Here is a 20,272-nt window from a genome sequence, read left to right on the forward strand (position 1 = left end):
AGCCCTTCTCTCAAGTCTTCCGGACGTCTTTGTCGGATCCGTCCGCGGTTTTCCACTGCGGTTCAACTGCACATTGTATCGCGTCACACTTCGCATACGAATAAAGTTGTAATACATTTTAGCGTCTCTTCTGCACGACTTATACCTACCTAAAACTATATTATTATGTCGTACGTGCTCGTTAAAATAATATTAATTACGCCGCGCCACACAGCTGCCGCGCACGTTATCCCGCCACTGTACGGCGGCGTCGCGAGCGATCAATTCGCGTACATATTATAATGTACATAACATAATGTATAACGTGTTATTGATCGCATATTATAATATAGTCGTGACCGTTATGAGTTTTTACGTTCTTTTTTTTTGTTTTTATTCTGAAGTGCGTGCACAAAAGGCCTTTTCAACCTTTTGTTTTAATACATAATATGCATTCGGGAGAGGAAAAAATTCGTACAAAAGAAAAAGACCCGCCGGTGGCGGAGCCCTTGAACCGGGGGTGGGGAAGGGGGTCGCGTTCGTAAAAACAATGCGACTCTGCTGCTGCCGCCTCCGTTGAAAGTGTACCTATATACCGACGACGACGTGTCCGATATATTATATTATATTATATAATGTGCGACGATCTATGAGCGCATATATTGCCATTGTGTCGCGTATAATTATCTGATCACAGACCTCACGCGCGCGTCACACAGCTGCTAAAAAGTCGCGGTCTGGGCGGTGCTCGCATGCGTTATTGCGATACGGTTTTTTTTTCGGCCGAGCAACGAGCGTCGAAGGCCCGAAAAAAATCTACGGGGCCGACTGTGTGCTACGTCGGGGGGGAGACGAGGTGAAAAAAAATTCGTCGGAAATTAATTCGTCCCGCGGTGGATGACAAAAAAAACGAATTTTAACGAAGTTTGATTCACATCCGCGAAGGGCGGTTGTGATTTAGCAGCGGCCGCGATGTCTAGGAATAATAATAATAATAATAAAAAAACTATCACGACTTTTGACACTGACGAGGGTGAACGGGTTTTTTTTTTTTTATATTTCGATTTCGATTTCGATTTTTTTCTTCTCGAGGTGTTGGACCATAAAAGCGTCTCCCACTGAGAACGGTTGAAAAAAATAATTATAATAAAAAAAATTTAAAAAAAAAAAAACGTCCCGAGAAACAATGGAAAAAAAAATTAATAATACTGAAAATAATAATACGCGACCCCGACGACGACCCCACCGTTTTAAACGTCTCTTTGTCGCGTATCGTCGTATATAGTCGTCGTCGTCGTCAAAAAAAATAAAATAGGGAAAAAAGGGTTAGGTACCGATTTTCGGGTGGAAAAAAAATTCTTCGAGCAGATGTGGATACCGCGCGCGCGGGTCGCATGATTTGCATATAACCGAGAAGTCGACCGGAGTGAAAAAAAATAACGAAAAAAATATCAAAAAAAAAAAACATAAACAGGAAAACAATAGATTAGATCGCGTGCGTGCCGCAGTCGAGCGGACGGACGCGCACACGTCGCATTATATACGAGTCATACGACCATAGGTTATAATACGTATATATTCTGGTGTATAAACATAATATACATAATACATAGGACGTGGTACAATGTGGTACATAGGTATATACCCGGAGCCGTGTTTGGAATTTTCTCTCCTTCGGGTATAGTATTGAAGTAGTAAAAGTATAAGTAAAATTAGTCAGCTCTCTTTGACATAGCCGATCTTGTGCTAGCGTATCTTAACCACTCGGTAACAATATTTTCAAAATTTGAATCAGTAAATTCTACAGAACTACCACTCAACTTCACAACTGCTGTACGTTTATTCTGGTGTATAAACATACTATAAATAATGAATAGGACGTGGTACTATGTGGTATATACCCGGAGTCGTGTTTAGAATTTTCTCCTCTTTGGGTAAAAGTAGGTAGTGTTAAAGAGTAGTAAAAATACGAGTAAAATTAGTCAGCTCTCTTTAACCTAGTCGATCTTATGTTATCGTATATTAACCACTCTGCAGCTACAATATTTTCAAAATTTGAATTCTGCAGAACAACCACTGCTAAACTCCTTCACGAATTATGTTAAACAAAAAAAAGGTGGGTAAGTGGATGTCGCTCTGCTGTACAGTAGGTTACAAGTGGGTCACTGTAATGGATGGTGTTAAAAATTTGAATTCAATGATATAATATCATTGTATAAGAAAAACGATTCTGAGCGAAAACGGTCAGTCATCCTATGGTTTTACAAAGTATATTTGATGATATTATTGTGAATAAAATAATTTATATATTTACTTATTTACGTGGAACCTTGTTTTAAATTTTCAACCCTTAGCTACAAAAGTTGAACATTTTATACATTTTTAACTACAAAATAATTATTACATTTTAAATTTGATAAATTTTGTCAAAATTTGAACTTTAAATGCTTATAAAAAAATATTGTGCCTATGTTTTTTCAATATTTTTTAACTGCTATTGTAACAATATATCAGGAGCCTTGCATACAATTGTCACGCTTTTCTACCAAACAAATACAATTTTATTGATATTTATAGAAAAAAAAACTAAACAAATTGAAAACTGACAATGTCCGTAAACAGCTCAAAACGAGGCAAATTAATTTCAACATTTTATCGTGTATAGAAAATGCTTATATAAACATTCAGTCAAAATTGTATGTACCTACGGTCATTTGTTTTAGAGTTACGCCAAAATCAAAAACAGATTTTGCGTAAAACTTCCCGTTTTTCCTTAATTTTTTTTTTGTTTTTCACGTCACGTTTGAAAACTACTTCTGACCCCCCAAAGTACCAACTAGATTCACTTTCCTATCAGAAAAGTTACTGTTGAAGAAAATCCAAGCACTTTTACTGTCCTAAAAGGTGATGACAGATACAAAAAAAAAAATAAAAAAAAAAACACATCATTGTAAAATCAATACATTCATCGCTTCGCTATGAATCTAAAATAATAGTCTGTTATTTAATTTGAAAATAGATTAGTCAAACAACTTTTTTCGAAACAAATACATTGAGTGTCTCAAAAATGCATACTTTAAAACTCTATCGCTTTTTAGAACATTAAGAAGTTCAGATTGTCCGACCGTTATTGTTTTGTCTTTTCCATGACTGGTTCTAGTACATTTTGTAGCATATTAAAAGAACTTTCGCATTATTCGCTGTACTTACATGATTTTTAGAATTAGAAACACCAACATTTCTTATAAAATATTCCTATACATAATTTAAGCTCCTATTAATAATTTGGTTTATAGTGTTGTAGAATTGAACAAAATATTCTTACCGATTTAATTTGAAAAGAAGAATCATTTAGACAAAATTTTGATAAGCAATCAGAATCCAAATGCACTCATTCCATTGCTGTTATTACTATTTCCTTTAATATACGTTAATGGTTCGCAAATATCAGTAAAAATAAACGAATGTGTGACGTGGTTAGTTTTACCCATAGACTTATAATATATTATAATATTATATTATAAGTCTATGGTTTTACCACATCGTCACTGAAAACAGGAATTACCGAGATATCACAGACTATCGTTACAACCACAAAAAGAAGTACAGGTGTATAGGCCTTTAATATAAATATTGTCTTGCAATATTCATTTGCAACCTAATTTTAATATAGCGGCGATAAATAGTAACAAATTTTGCACAGTGGGAATCCCACTGAGGGAATCCCACAGTGAGATAAGAAAATATGTTCTCTGTTATCACTTATCTCCCATGCCTTAAATTAATGCGAATTCGATTTATCGGTGAAGGGAAAACTAACTAATTAATTTTTAGGTTTATAGTATCATATATATATATATATATTACTATATTATAATAAAGTATAATATACTAAATATTGTATTTTTAATTAGTAGTAATATTACTAATTAGGTACCTATTATATTATAAAAAGTAATCTGACGTTTTCATGATCGTTATTCCCACAAATCATTTAAATTACGATTTTAAATGTTTAGATTGATTGGTAACATTACGCTCATGTTGAATTATTTGACTACCACAAGCATACTTTTTACTCATTAAATACATTTTTAAAATTATTTTTTATAAACGGAATTCAATAAAATATAGGTTAAGTTATAGAAAATACAAATACGCATTGACGATGTTCCGATATTGTTAAAAGTGAACCTGTTACGAATACCTTTGTAGGTAAATCGTATATATTACCTATATATGTATTATGACGTATAATAACGTTTAAATACGATTTTATTATTAATTTTTCCACCCAATAATTATAATGAAATGAAAAAAAAAGGATGTAATCAAAATATATATAGGTACCTACATCATATTAATATTATACTCGTTTTTATTGAAAGATTTATCGATCGATATAATTAATTATAATTAATTGTCGGAAGATGTTTTATCGAAAATAACATTGAACAGAACAGGTATACGATAAATTGTGTTCACGCATTTCTATATCGAAAAATTGAATTTGCAATAATAAAATATACCCAAACGGGATACACTTACAACGCGTTTTACATATTTCATTTAAGTGGTTTAATGCAAACGATTTATACTAAAAATGTAATATTAAGTTCGAATACGTTTTAAAAGTATATATTTTTTTAATAACCGTGAAACGTGATCGCTTCGGCCGCCCGCGTTTCTCTCTTTCTCGCGGACGACTTAATAGCGACGATATTTAATATATATAATACACATAGTTAAGTATGTGTTTACATCGTATAATAACCACGCTCGCATCAAGAAATCATCGCAAATCTCTTTACAGATCTGCACAATAGTGTTATTACCTGTTATTACCCACGTATACAAGTGTGTAATATTATGATATGTGAGTGTGCGAGTGTGTTTATAACAGAAAATATCATATCGTCGATAACGTGTCGCGGACTAAGCAGGCCTCGGCGGCGTATACGTATATTTAATATAAATATATGTTAACAATAATATAATATTACGTGTGATATGGTTGGAGAGTTTTTATAGGGCGATATGAAACGAATTCCCACGGTTTACCGTCGCCACGCAGTCCTCCACACCGATGCGAGTAAAAATGTATTGATAATATTATTATGCTACGATCGTGTGTCAGCGTGACTCTACGTACTGGACTTATGCGTCCGTGTACAAATGCCCGATGAGACAAGACCCTGGAATGTATACAATAGCGTCATTAGACTGTTTAGATTCGGAAACTCGATACGATTCAAAAAAAAAGTTTAATGTACTAGTTAGAACAAAATCATTGGAATCCGTCCACCAAATAGTGTATCAAAATATTTTACTGTGTAATTTCTAAGTATTATAATAATTAATTGTATGTTGTATGCAACTGTGCTTATTATTTTTATACCTGTTTCTCATATGTCTGATTCGAGAGACAGTTCCATAAGTAGAGAATTGTCTATGTTTGATAGAATAGTCAAAGAAGTCTGGCTGTTGAGTGTTGAGAGACGTGTAAGTGGCGGCGGACGATAGTCTTTTCGAAAAATAATAAACAGCCCATCAGACGAAGAGCGAAGAGAAAAAGCGAAAATCTTTTGAATACTGGATGCGATGGAAAATTTATAGAAATCATCCGGCGTCAATTTGGCGTTAATGGTATAGCTCTCACGACAAATCTAACAATCGTCTTTTTACTTTTGATTGTTTTTTATATTGTGCATGTTAGCGATAATGTCTCCAATATAATATTATACAGAAGATTTGAACTTTTTACTACAAAAGATTTCAGATGAAGTGTTCATTGACAAGTTTGTAGTGTTTTGTATTTTACCATTTAATGTAAATTTTTCAAAAATATTGACATTTTGTATAATATGATCTGTTGATAATTTAGGCAATGTGAATGTGGACAGTCAATTAGGTTTTCTAGCATTGGTACGCTAATCAATACAATGCCATTTTTCGTCCAAATAGGTTGGGGTAACAAAAACGATTGTATGCGAGCAACCTGATACTGATTCCGCCCAAGTACAATACCGATCACGCCCTTACAAATGTTTATGTAGTCATTGCTGAAAAATGGCTTTAATTCGTTGTGAAAGAATCGTTGAGTCATCTCTAAAACAGCATCAACTGAATCGTGAATCATGGTTATTTTAGAATTTTTACACGACCGTAGGTAAATTTTACTATCGAGATTATATTCGGATCGTACAAATGCAATAGTTGATGTGAATCGACACACGGTATTGTTTACAAAACGATAAACCGCAACAATGTTCTGTAGCGCTCAGTTTTTTATAGGCCACTCTATTTTGTGCACAACAATTGTTTAATACTCAAAATATTAGAGTATATACTATTGAAATACAGGTATTTTTCTAGTAACATTATTTGTAATTTGTATGTATTTTCTTAATATATACAATCACAACAATCGTTTTAATCATTTGTATAATACTATATATTATATTAAAATAATTTTGATTAGACAGTAATAAATAAAGATATTAAAAAATCGTAATCTTGTTTTCCGTTTAAAAGATGAGCGAACGTATATATTAGATATTATTATTATTATTTTACAATAGTAATATGATAATGATGGGGTTTTTTTACCTACGTGAAAAATTATCAATTCCTCGTTTCCAATTACGTAATTACTTTAATAATATTTTATATTTGTTCGTGTTTTAATCTAATCGATTGAAATTAAACGTTATGAACTTTGAACCATTATATTAATTGAATATGTATAAAATACCCTAGTTAATAAATTAGCAAATTAGTACAAGTTTGAATTTGTTTCAATCGGTAACGTTGTTTAAATAATTTTTAAAAATGCGGTGTTATTATTTTTTAATCGTGTTCGCTTTTATATTTTGGCCGTCAGATGTTATGTGCGATTGGTTTTCCGGTGCGTTGGATAATCCAAAAGAAATCGATTCTTTAAATTCAAATGAATTCTCAAAGGCTGAGCCAAAAACTGGAGCCCAAGTATTTGGAAATGTCGGATCTCCTATTCTTGTTTCAAAAATTAATAATAACTCTAGCAGTCTTCTCAGCAGTTATCGTCTCTATGTATGGCAAGGTTTGATCAAATTCAATTATACAATGTTAAAAAATTGGTTTGCACAAGATATTGATTTGAATTATTATGTAAATAAACTATATTATACGGGTCCGGTTATAGAATTTACAGCGAATGGCCATGTTAGAAAAATCAGACAAATGTGTCGAAATTTAATTAAAAATACAAAAGGAAATTCACAAGTATACAAGAATGAAGAAGTTATAACTTTACCATTGGAACGTAACCATTTTTTCATACATAGTGATGTTAAATCATTACTATACACTGAATTAAAAACATTTACGAATGAAGAATTGACATTGATACGTACAGCAGATTTAATAGATACAACTAAAAATAGCACAGTTACTAATGATTGTGCTCGTTTAAGCTTAGAACGGATTTTTGGCATAAAATACGATCATATACCAATTAAAAAGACTGAAGCCGGAGATAATTATTCAGTAAGTATTACAGAATTAATAGATCTACTGGACAAACATAAAGACAAATATGGAATCAAAGAAATAAAGTGGTCAATATTTCCAGAACAAAATTTAAAAGAATTTTTTAAAAAAGAGACTATAAAAGAGGCTACAGGAATCGTTTTAATATCATATCCGGAAACAAAAGTTGCAAAACTTCTTAGACAAAATATACCCATTCTTAAAATTAAAACGAAAGACGAAGCCCTCCGACATCTAGGGAATATTATTAGTGCACAAGATTTGAATAACTTAAAAAATTATATGATCAAAGAGGCTAAAAAGGTAAATTTGTCTACAGAAAAAACAATTAATAATTATATCGAACAACTTAATATGGGACACATCGTTACAATTGAAGCTATGCAAAAAAATGGTAATGATGTTTTATACGTTTTAAAAGATTTTCAAGCTAAAGATTCTTTAATAAATGGCAATGTAAGATTTTCAAAATTTCAATATTGGATCTCACAAACACAACCAACTCTTCAAGATAGAAACTTTCCATATTTTCGTATTTTTATGAAACCTACGATTTTGAGTGAACTGGATGGATTGAATTAAAGATTCTGATAATGCACAGAATATAGTTTGTCTCAAAAGAAAAAAATTATTAATAAACTGTGAATGATATAAAATACTTTATTTATAGTAATGAAAATGGTAATAATTTCTAGTAATCATTTGTAATAATAGTTTGTAGTAATAATTTGTAGTTATTATTAGTTATACATTTTTGATAATTTATTACCAATAATTGATTCTATTATTTATATTTTATTTTGAATAATTGTAAAGTAATTTTACTATTTTTATGATATATTCTTGATATGTTTATTTTATATTGTAATTGTATGAACTCTCCAGCACAGCATATGGCTTTGAAGGTGATCCAACAAAAATTTGTTATTTTGTAATACATCTTGTAAATATTGCTTGTTGGAGAATTAATAAATTATTATTATTATTATTATAGTTAATACTTATTAGTAAAATATAAAAATGTTTTTTTAATTTTTATGAAAATTATAATAAAATATTTTCATGATAAATATATTTACGTATGTTTTTATTTAAAATCAATCAAACTGATGCGTTTCCTCCACTCTACAAGTATAATTACTGTAGATTATTCTAGTTCGTGACATGGCAATTGTATAGCATATTTATTTTTTCTGACATTTGTTAATTTTATTGTATTTTTATAATAAAGGTATTTATCTAATAGGCTCAGTGGTGGATCCAGGGGGGGCGCGGGGTCAGATAAAATTAAGTTTTGGATCCGCTACTGAATAGGCTCATAGCTGTAAACGTTTTTAACTCTTTGATACATGGTGAGACGAACAACGTTTACCATAAAATTGTAACCTCGATTTGTGGAAATTGTACTTGTATAAATGAATAATAGGTCGTTAAGTTAGTGCAATGACAAGTATTATAGAATACGTCATTTTCTATACATTCTGTTTTAAATAGTAATATATTAAAAAGGTGGGTAAGTGGAGGTCGCTCTGCTGTACAGTAGGTTACAAGTGGGTCACTGTATAATGGATGGTATTAAATTTGAATTCAATGATATAATATCATTGTATACGAAAAACGATTCTGAGCGGAGACGGTTTGTCAGTATGGATATTTGTATTATATTTATATTGTTTGTACTATTATTATTATTACGGTAGACTATATGTTTAATTAATATTAAAAAAAGGTGGGCAAGTGGATGTTGTCTGCTGTACATGGATGGTATTAAATTTGAATTCGATGGTATAATATCATTGTATACGAAAAACGATTCTGAGCCTTACCTTATTATATTTATATTTTTATTACTATTATTATTAATACGGTAGACTATATGCTTAATTAATATTAAAAAAAGGTGGGCAAGTGGGTGTCGCTCTGCTGTACTTGGATGGTATTACATTTGAATTCGATGATATAATATCACTGTATAAGAAAAACGATACTGAATGGTGACGGTCTAGGTTTAAGACATATTATATAGGTACTTATCTATGATATTAAAAAAATAATTTACCTATAATAAATTCCAAATTAATCATATCACAATATCCATTAGGTACTTATAAGTTATAACGCATTATACATCAACAACAAACCGTGATACTATCATTGATATATAATAGAATACTTTAGGAGTTTCAAGTACCCACGAATAATATTATACAATCACAACAAAATAACTAAAAAAAAATATTCTAGGTTTTTAAATATGTAATTTCGTCCAAATTTGAACTTAAAATGATTATAAAAATAAACTGTGTTTATGTGTTTATAGATTTTTTGGTAAAAGAATTAACTACTTACGTGGAATCTTGTTTTACATTTTCAATCCTTAGCTATAAAAGTTGAACATTTTATACATTTTTAACTACAAAATAATTAATCAATTTTAAATTTGATAAATTTTGTCAAAATTCGATCTTTAAATGCTTATAAAAAAAAATTGTGCCTATGTATTTTTAATATTTTTCAACTGCTATTGAAACAATATATCAGGAGCCTTGTATTACATTTTTACACTTTTTGGCCCAACAGCTAAAACTTTATTGATATTCATAGAAAAAAAAATTAAAAATTGAAATATGAAATTGTCTGCAAACAGCTCAAAATAAGTCAAAATATTTTGAAAATGTTATTAAGTATAATAATTGATAAAATAAACATTCAGTAAAATTTTCATGTATCTACAGTTATTCGTTTTTGAATTACAACAAAATAAGAAAATCGCTGCATGAGAAATCGAGTGAATATCTAATGTTGTAAGAATTTAAATTTCAAACGCTCATAAAGATTTAATTTGACTTTCTTATAGACATTTTTATTTTTGATGAAGGTAGATAATCTTATAAGGAATCTTGTGTTACAATTAAAAACCTTATATTTAAAAAGATAAATTTTTATGAATTCTTAACTCAAAATAATTTACTAATTTTCGTGATTTTTCATTATTTTGTCAATTTTTGAACATTAAATGCTTATAAAAAAAATTGTGATTAAGGATTTTTGAACATTAAATGCTTATAAAAAAAACTGTGATTAAGGATTTTTAATATTTTTCAAATGTCAACGTAACAATATAGTAGGAGCCTTGTATTAAAATTTCAAGTATTTTCACTTAACAAATAAAGTTTTATTGACATTCATAAAAAAAAAAACTAATAAATTTGGAAACTGAAAATGTCCCTAAACAGTTCAAAATAAATCAAAATGTTTTGAAAATTTTATTGTGTATGGAAAATGAAAATATAATCAGCCAGTGAAAATGTCATGTAACTACGGTCATTCGTTTTAAAGTTACACCAAAAACCAAAGTCAATTTTGCGTAAAAATTCCCGTTTTCCTTAATTTTTCTTTTCGCTTTTAAAAATTACTGGGAATTTGAAATTTTAACCTCCCCAATGCACCAACAATATTCACTTACTAACTGAACAAGATACTGAAGTTGAAAATCAAAGCATTAATTCGACTTCTTATCGTGTGAACAGAAACAAAAAAAAATTTAAAAAAAACAACACACACATCATTGTAAAATCAATATATTCATCGTTCCACACAGAATCTAAAATGACATCAAAATAACTAAAACCGTTATTCTTGATTATTTCTTATGTCATTTCGTCATACCATTGAATTCAAATTTAATACTATCCCATTATACGGTGACCCACTTGAAACCTACTGTACAGCAGAGCGACATACACTTCTCGCTTTTTTTTTTAAATTGTTATACGAATAAAAAATCTATGTTTTTGGTTTTTTTAGATAGAAAAATTTCTTAAAATGTAGTTTTTGAGCCGGCACTTTACCTAGTACATAATATAACATCCTAACGTTAAATATAACCTATATCGGTGTCTTATGGCCTATATTATTGCTTACTTGTATAACCTATGCCTTTACTCCCAGATAGGTACACGTCGTATACCTGTTTATTAACACGCAGATGTATAATATTAAATTATTATTCTTTCGTTTACAATTATTCTACACGTGTACCTATACTTACGTCTTTGACGACGCGTTTTCTTTATATTCTATTTTTTTTATTTTTATTTAATACCTCGACGGAATCTCCGTCCATCACCTCCTATTCTTCTGTACATATATATATATTATATTCTAATCCCGTGCAGCACAATAAACACAATAACGCCGAACCCGTCTTTTTCGTATCTGCGTATCGCACCCCTCCTCGCGCGTCAACCCTTATATATATTATTATATTTATATACCGTCTTCGCCGCGGACGCAGTCATTATTGTTTGTTTACGCCTGATGAGACGTTTGCGTCTTCGGCCGCCTTATATATTTACTGTACACAATACTATAATATAATACACTGTTTCCAGTGAAGTTATACACAACTGTCGTCGTGGAAGGAACACAACAAAATAATAATATATACTATATTGATACAATTTTTTTTTCTCTTACGCGGACTGCATTATGATCGCAATCGCCACGCTTTTATCGTCTATAATATATATGACTAAACGTAATATAATATAATATAAATGTATATTACTGTGCACGCCGGATGAGATTCTCCAAACAAATCGTTTCTCGTTATGACTACGACACCACGACGGCTATACACATTACTATACCTATACACTGCGTGTAGACACACAATCCTTTTTTCATTTTCTTGCCTCGGCGTGTTGATAATATACACCCATCGATTCGGTCGTGTATATGATAAGTCATAATACCTGCGTCATAATATACAATAGTTATAGCGTCTGTATACCTACACTATATCGGCGGGTCTTTCGTAACGAAGTAATGACATTTTTTCTCATTTTTTACATCGGTGTACACGCATCATATAATATTACCGCTTGTAGAAGACATCGTATTGAAATCCATGCGATATCTCGAGAAAAATTTTCAAATTATTTTTTTCTTTTACCGTATATAGTATAAATCACACAAATGTACACCATTCTGTAATCATCGTATTTAACAGTATATTTTGTTCTCAACATTTAAAATCCTTTGCGTTTTCTCACATATCGCCGGCTGCTCCGACGATAAATAATTAACCTGCACCCGGTACGCCACGATCCGTATCAACTTAAAAAGCGCGTCCAAGGTATGTAGGTACTTATTTACTTCGCACGACGTCGTCGGGGTGAAAACGGTGCGTAAAGTTTGAACGGTTTTCGTGTGAAACGCGTGTCACGTAACATTATAATTGATATAATACAATTGATATACAGGCACAACACTATCGACTACTCGAGCAGACAATCGATCGAATAACGCCGCAAAATATATAGTTAAACGGGAGCGGCGGAGGGCCGACTGCAGCAGTTTCATGGCGTCGTATATATATAGGCGCAAACCTCGGAGGTTCAGAATATTCACAGATCGCCGCAATTGCAGCAGCAGCAGCAGAGGGATTAATTGAACGTGCACGATATATACATTATATAAAATAATAAATATAATATAATATATGTAGAAAATAGTGGATGGCTGCTAGCGGGAGTCGTCGTATCACGCATGTATATAATATATTGTCTATTAGTGCGTGTAACGTATATAATAATAATAAGCGTACGCGAGTGTTGATTAAGAACGGTTTTACACAATATACGACTACGGTACCTATAAATAATATAACGTGCGCGTGTGTACATTTTTTAATTAAAACCAACTCGGTCGACTACGTACCGGGCGCGTTAATGAATAGCATACCTAATATGATAATAATAATTACATACGAACGTTGTTTTTTTTTTTTAAATTTATTATTTCCATCCCCGTTGCAGTAGTACTTTGAATATTATAATATTATTATTATCATCATCATCATATTATACACGGCGCGCGCTCGCGCCTACCTCCTGTTTATTATTATTTGGATTCCCAGACGCGTAACACAATGCGGCCGTACACCGTGTCCGAGTATATTATATGTATAAAATATATATTTTTCATATAGGCAGGTAGGTGCACATCACCGTCGACGTCGTAGGTACTGTTTAATAATGTACACGTCCTCATAGTTGCTTTACAACTACTATAATATAACATTATAATATATTATTATACTTATAGTTCATCGGCTCTATAACACGCGTTTGTTTTATATTATAATAATAATATTATATTGTATAATATGATAATGTATACACGTGTGCGTGTGTGTTTTTTCTGTCTTAGACTCTTTTGTTTCGACCCCGCGTCTGCGCCTACGACGACACAGTCGTGTGTACCTACTCGATACGATTTGTAGGACGCGATCTATTACGTTATACGTACCACCGATGATTATTATATACAGACGTCTTTTGTGTATACCACGTGATTTGGCGGGACGGGACAGTATAATATTATAAGGTGCACAGCTGGTACATTACAATATAATATTTTATATTATTAGGTTCCACGTCCCAATGCACTACGAGGAGCGGCGCTTATAATTGCGAAATATTATATTTTTATTTTTTGCCTATATTTTCTTGAACGTTTGCCCTGTGTGCAGGTTTTTTAAGTTACATTTTTGAAAATAAATTTACTATTCATTTAGGCGACATAGCCGCGACTAGTGCTACTACAACAAAACTGCCCACTCTTTTTTGGGAGGGGTTACTAACTAGCAAGTCCCCTCGAGACCCCCGCCGTCTCGCCACGATTTCCACTCATGCCACTTGTAGAATGTAGATAACCGCGACTGCATTTTATTGCTGCGTGTGCAGAGATTTGTCAAGCACACACGATACACACGTCCGAACACACACACACGTGGTCGCGGCGATAAGGTTTTCGACGAATGAATAATTATTATTAATGTCATTTTTAATGTACCGGTGAATGATTTACAGTGACGTAAAAACTAATGGTACGAATATGACTTAAAATTTTACGATAATGACTCTGCGCAATGGTACACTTGCCGTTGTAGCTTGAACATTGTACGGAGATCATTATTATATTTTATAATACTAGATAATATTCGCAGACCAAAATTATTATGAATATCGTTTATTATAATCATGGTCGTCCAGTAGTTTTTTTTAGAATTGACTGGGCAACGATCACGGATCAAACACTGCAGCTTTAAGCTTAAAATAATATTAAATTATATATTAAACTCCTCGTCGACCACGAGGAGTTTCAGACCCGTCGTAACAAAATAAAATAACGATCTGTACACGAGCCCCGATAATAATGTACTACAATGTACCTTTCTGACGTCGCGTTTACGTCGCTGTCGAAGTCTCCGGAGCTGGTTTCAAAATTCGACATTATGTACGCACAGAATAAAACGACGACGATGCGCGCGCTGTGTACGGCATAATATTATTATTGTGTAGAAACAGTTTCGAAAATATTTATTAGACACGCACGTGTTGGCCATAAAACGTACTATATATCTAACTTTGTTGTATATTCATTTATTGGCCATAAAGTGTGCTGCACACCACACCGCACCACACACTGTATGATATTATATACCTACGCGATATTCTCAATGTGCCTGCGACTCGTCCTTGTATCCATATGGTACTTCTGTATATACGTATTATATGATGTAAGTACACCGACCGAATGACGTGATCGTTCTGTATGCATCGGGTGGTCGACAAAACACATGTCCAAACCAAAATACTGTTATAGTAATAACGACAGAGTTCCTAGTTACGTCTCTGTCGAGAGATCGAAATTCGTGTGCATAGTACGATCTGTTTTTTTTTATATGTACCACCACTCGGCGGCGGCGGTTAATCTGACGTTTTGACGAAATCGTCGCGATCGCAGTCATTAAAGTGCTGTCTAGTTTTTTAACGCTCGGTCGCGTGTGATCAACGCGCATTTATAAATCGCATCCTCGGCGAGACGAACGCGTATAATATTTTATAATCTTTATATTCATTTTATATTTTCTCATACCTAAATATAATAAATGTGTATGTCAAACGATTCAGTTCTAATAGTTCTGTGACGTCATAATCTCGGAGAATTCACTTACAAAAGTCCGACTGCACACAGTATATGCGCGGGGGAACCGATTAAAATCGTTTTTTTTTTTCGAACGTTCGTAGTACATAGTAATATATTATGACATTGTGACGGGTACCTACTTATATTGCAGCTGATCGTCCACCCGAGTCATCCTCCCCGACAGCCGAAAGAGAACAAATCCTACCTCATTATATCTTACGACGTCTTCGAGGAGTTAAGATCTTATATACGGTTATTTTAGATAGGCACCTCCGTCGTGTAGATAAATGTAATTACATACATTTACGAGTTGGTCGACTAAAGCTACATATTTATATGCATATATTATATTATTTTTTTTTATTAAAATTTTAACATAAATCATTACCATTAGTTTTAACCATTAGATTTATCAAGATATTAATTATTACAAAGCGAAGAATAATATTGTTTTTAAGATCATAGATTTAAATTTTGAAGCTGTATTATTATAAGAATGAAAATATTGAAATTGATGAGGATTTATATAGTTGAACGTTATTATAATGGATGAGGAGTTAATACATTGGAGATTGGTTTTATTTAAGGGAAGAGAAAGATATTATTTTTATATGAAACTGTTGGACTAAGAAGTTTAGAAGAAAGGGCCGATATAATAGAACATGGTAGTATTTTATTATTTTCCTTTTCCTGATATACATTTAACTATTTAAGGAAACCTATTCACTTGGAACAGTTGTGTACTTGTGTATCCAATACATTTATATGACCGGAAAATCGATATTTTCAAATTTTTTTCTTTTTGTTTCAGCATAATTCAATTATAATACAATAATAGTATTAAGAGCTGATACGTATACCAACTGAGCTAAGCTCGTATCTGGTGTACGGATATAGCTGGACAGTTTTCTTTTCGGCTGTTAGGGGAGGATTTTTGGACCTGCGTTACCTAATACGTATAATAATGTATTAAAAAAAAATATACCTATATTATCACAGTCAGACCGTAAAATACAATAAAATAATATAATTCCACGCAGCGACTTCATAAAACGAGGTTGATAAACTAAATAACGGTCAACCGGTTTTTCGTCCGGTTTATTAGTCGTTTATATACGAACGTTGTCGTCATCGTAATATAATATATTTTGTATGAATACGCCGTGCACGCATCGAAGAAAAGAAAAGAAAAAAAAAATGTATAATCGATTACTAGGCCTACCTATATAAAATGGTATACAGAACATGGGCACCACTATACCTACCAATCTACCTGTCTCTTATACCCGCAGTATAATGCTACTTATCTACCTGCAACTTATATTATCGCGTACCCGGCACGACGTGTACGTATATATAATAATATATAATAATATGTGTAATAATATATAATACTAGTTTTATTTTTTATGATACGCGTCGCTCGCGTTCCATTAAAAATAATAATAATAAGAGATGTCGATAAAATAATAATAATGATATAATTATCGCGTGAAAATCAAAAACCAATTTGTTGCTTGCGTTTTATACGAGGAGCGTAATGCGCACCTACCCTAATACCTACCTGGCAGCATAGCTCATCGTCTACATGTATATATTGTACGCGTTATTTATGAACGACATGTCGCATTAATGAATACGAATATAAATAACGAACGTTACAAGTAGTCCGGAAAAGAATTTCGTATTATTATAATATAATTATAATTCCACGCCGGCCGTAGTGCGTATAAACACTGTTAACGCATGATATATAATAATAATATTATATGTCACGTGTGTGTATTTTAATTTCGCCAACATTATAATATTGCGACGGGTCTCTCGGGGGACACATATAATAATTGCTATCGCACGCCCTACGGAGGAGGCGTATGCACCTACTTGAGTGTAATTTTCACGTTATTTATTATATTAATACGCCTTGTTATTATAATAGGTGCCTCTACTCTTGTTTCGTTCGCCGCGTTATTATCAACCCCTGCAATAATACATCGGTATCGTGTTTTAAACTTTTGAATCGTCACGACCGATATAAATTATAGGTGCCTTTACCTATATACGTTCTATCTACCTAATTGGTGCAGTAAAATATACACGCGGCAGACTTTCGAAAAGCAAATAGGTTTAGGTATTTGTGGGCGAATCGTTACGCCAAAATTGTACAACCGCTTACATAGTATTTATACCACGGTATCTATCGGTAACAATATTATTATATATTATGATAATGGTTTGAGTCTCGGACGGAGAGTAATATTGCGAATATTATTATTGGGTTATTAGGCATTAAGTATGAGCGTTTACTCACGACATACCGCGTCTACATACGCACATTATTACACAATATACCTAGATATATCAGCTGTCGTCGATAATTATTTTTGTTTTATTTTAAATGTTCCAATAATTATATTTATTTATTATATTATCGAACAGAATCGTTTTGATAAGTCGTATGTAATATTATTAATGTAAATATTATACTAATGGCCAAGTAGCCAATAAAAAAAAGAAAAAAATTCGTTTCGATGGCCAACCCACACAAGTATGAGTTTATTTTTCTGTACCTTTCCTCGTGTGTGTTTTGCTAGTTATAATAATATAATAGGTACCTAAATGCGAAACTTTTTTGTATAATAATATATATTCGACCTACGCGTACACAATAATATATACGTTAAATTATATTATTTTTATATATTGTTTAACCGGCCTATAACCGATTATCGGAGTTTCATCGTCGAAGCGGTTCTCACACGCATTTATGCCATTTATACACAATGGTAGAGAAAAAATAACTCGACTTACCTCCGATACCGCCGAATATAGGTATACTTGTAACCTACATTACCTATATACGCATAATTATTAATAATTTGATTCTGTGTGGCATCACACCAATGTATGCATAATATTATAATTATAATTTGCTTATATGGGGGGGGGGGGGGGGGTGGAAGTTTTAGAATTCGTTTACAATAAAATCAAATTTCAAACGGGCTTAGTTAATTATAGTTATAAGTACTTGAGTGTTTAAACTTTTGATGAGTGTAATGGAGTGACGCAGCCACATATCTATCCACTTATCTAAACTTTGAATAGGTACTATAAAGTATAAGATAATTAACTATTCTCGGTTGACGATAAAAAAATATAAATTGTTTAATGTATCCGCATATTATTCAACAAAGAGAGTAAAAGTGAAACCATAAAAACAACATTAAAACTTGTCAAAACCTCATTTAATTTGCCATAAAAATAATAATTGAAATAATACATTTAAATAATTTTATTGTATGCGGGTCGGATACAATTTGTGCATTTAGCGTCGCCCTTGGTGACCTCCGGGGTGTATCTGGAGGATTTTAAAGATTATAATACAATATAATATATGATCAATTTTTGTCAAATCCTCCAGATACGCTCTATATAATATAATGTACAAGTACCTACTACATGTAAGTAAAACATGCTTGCAGGCAAACAATGATCATGGTCTGGACTACTGGTTGTTGTTGTTGATATAATATGATATTATTGATGTATATGTATATGTGCATTGTGCACGGGTCTATTACAAAAATTTCATTTTGCTGTATATAATATAATATAATACACATAATAGAAAAACCATAATATTGTATTCGTGCGATGGTATATATTAAAACCGTTTTATACTTTGGTATAATATAACACTTAATGGGTAGGTATTATTATTTGTATGGATTATAAGACACGCTCAAAAGTTTACCGCTGTCGACAAACATACAAATTCAAGTATACATATATATATATATATATATATATATATACTTGAATATAATAGAAAAAAAGAAAACACGAATGCCCATTTTTACGTATATTTTAAAAACGCCTCGATCGCCTTGCCACGTATAATATTATAGTATACAATATAATGGTCTTGCGACATAAACTTTATACCAAAGTATATGTATATTATAAGTACTGTATATTAATTGTGTGCAGTCATTAGACATTTCTCCCTCCTCTAAGTAAGTACCTACTAGGTATATAACTAGGAGGTACTAGGCATACCTATACATTTGGAAATCGTTTACAAGTAAAAATTTTTTTTTTTTATAGTACCTATTGTAAAAAAGTAGGGTTAATTTTGTTGTTTTACGCAGACATGTTCATTGAAAGTGTATAGAATATGTACCTACACTGTGCCCCGCGCAGGTACTTTAGCTAGTTGAACGTTTTCATTATCATTGTTTGAAATGTGTTTTATATTGTATAAAAAAGCAATTTAATACAGTTTACGACACTGAAATTAGAAATACATGTCTGGTCTTAAAAGTATATAAAACGTTTTAATGTTTCACAAATTATCACTTTGTTTTCCATTAACTCTCTTAAAACTACGGTTTATATTATTATTTTTTAATTCTCAACTATAAAATACCCGATGCCATACATGTATAGCTTACACGTTTTACTAAAAGTATCCCAACCTACCTGTTATTCGGAATGGGTACCATAAAAACTCTGTCATGATAATTGGTTGTGTATATTATGTAAATCGTTGGACGTAAAAAACGAATGCGATGGACAAAGTTTGAAAGTCGTTAGTGGTTCAAACTATACAGAAGTATACAGCACATACTTTTACACACTTCACATTGTGTATATATAAAGTAAATTATAGTGAACTTGGATATTTCCGTTGCTTTCTAACTAGTTTATGTCCAGTTTGACAATATTATCAATTTATAAGCCGAACGTAGGAAAAAAAAAATAC

The 20,272-nt window shown here is 31.8% G+C and overlaps 1 protein-coding gene across 1 annotated transcript; it reads left to right on the forward strand.

Moving 5' to 3' along the window:
* Positions 1-6,775: 6,775 nt before the first annotated feature.
* LOC132952493 (uncharacterized) lies at positions 6,776-8,688 on the forward strand. The gene has a single exon (XM_061024797.1). It carries the CDS (start codon positions 6,811-6,813, stop codon positions 8,089-8,091), a length of 1,281 nt encoding a protein of 426 aa, XP_060880780.1. The 5' UTR covers positions 6,776-6,810; the 3' UTR covers positions 8,092-8,688.
* The last annotated feature ends 11,584 nt before the right edge of the window (positions 8,689-20,272 follow it).

The sequence above is a fragment of the Metopolophium dirhodum genome, chromosome 9 (assembly GCF_019925205.1).
Source record: "Metopolophium dirhodum isolate CAU chromosome 9, ASM1992520v1, whole genome shotgun sequence".
NCBI lineage: Eukaryota > Metazoa > Arthropoda > Insecta > Hemiptera > Aphididae > Metopolophium > Metopolophium dirhodum.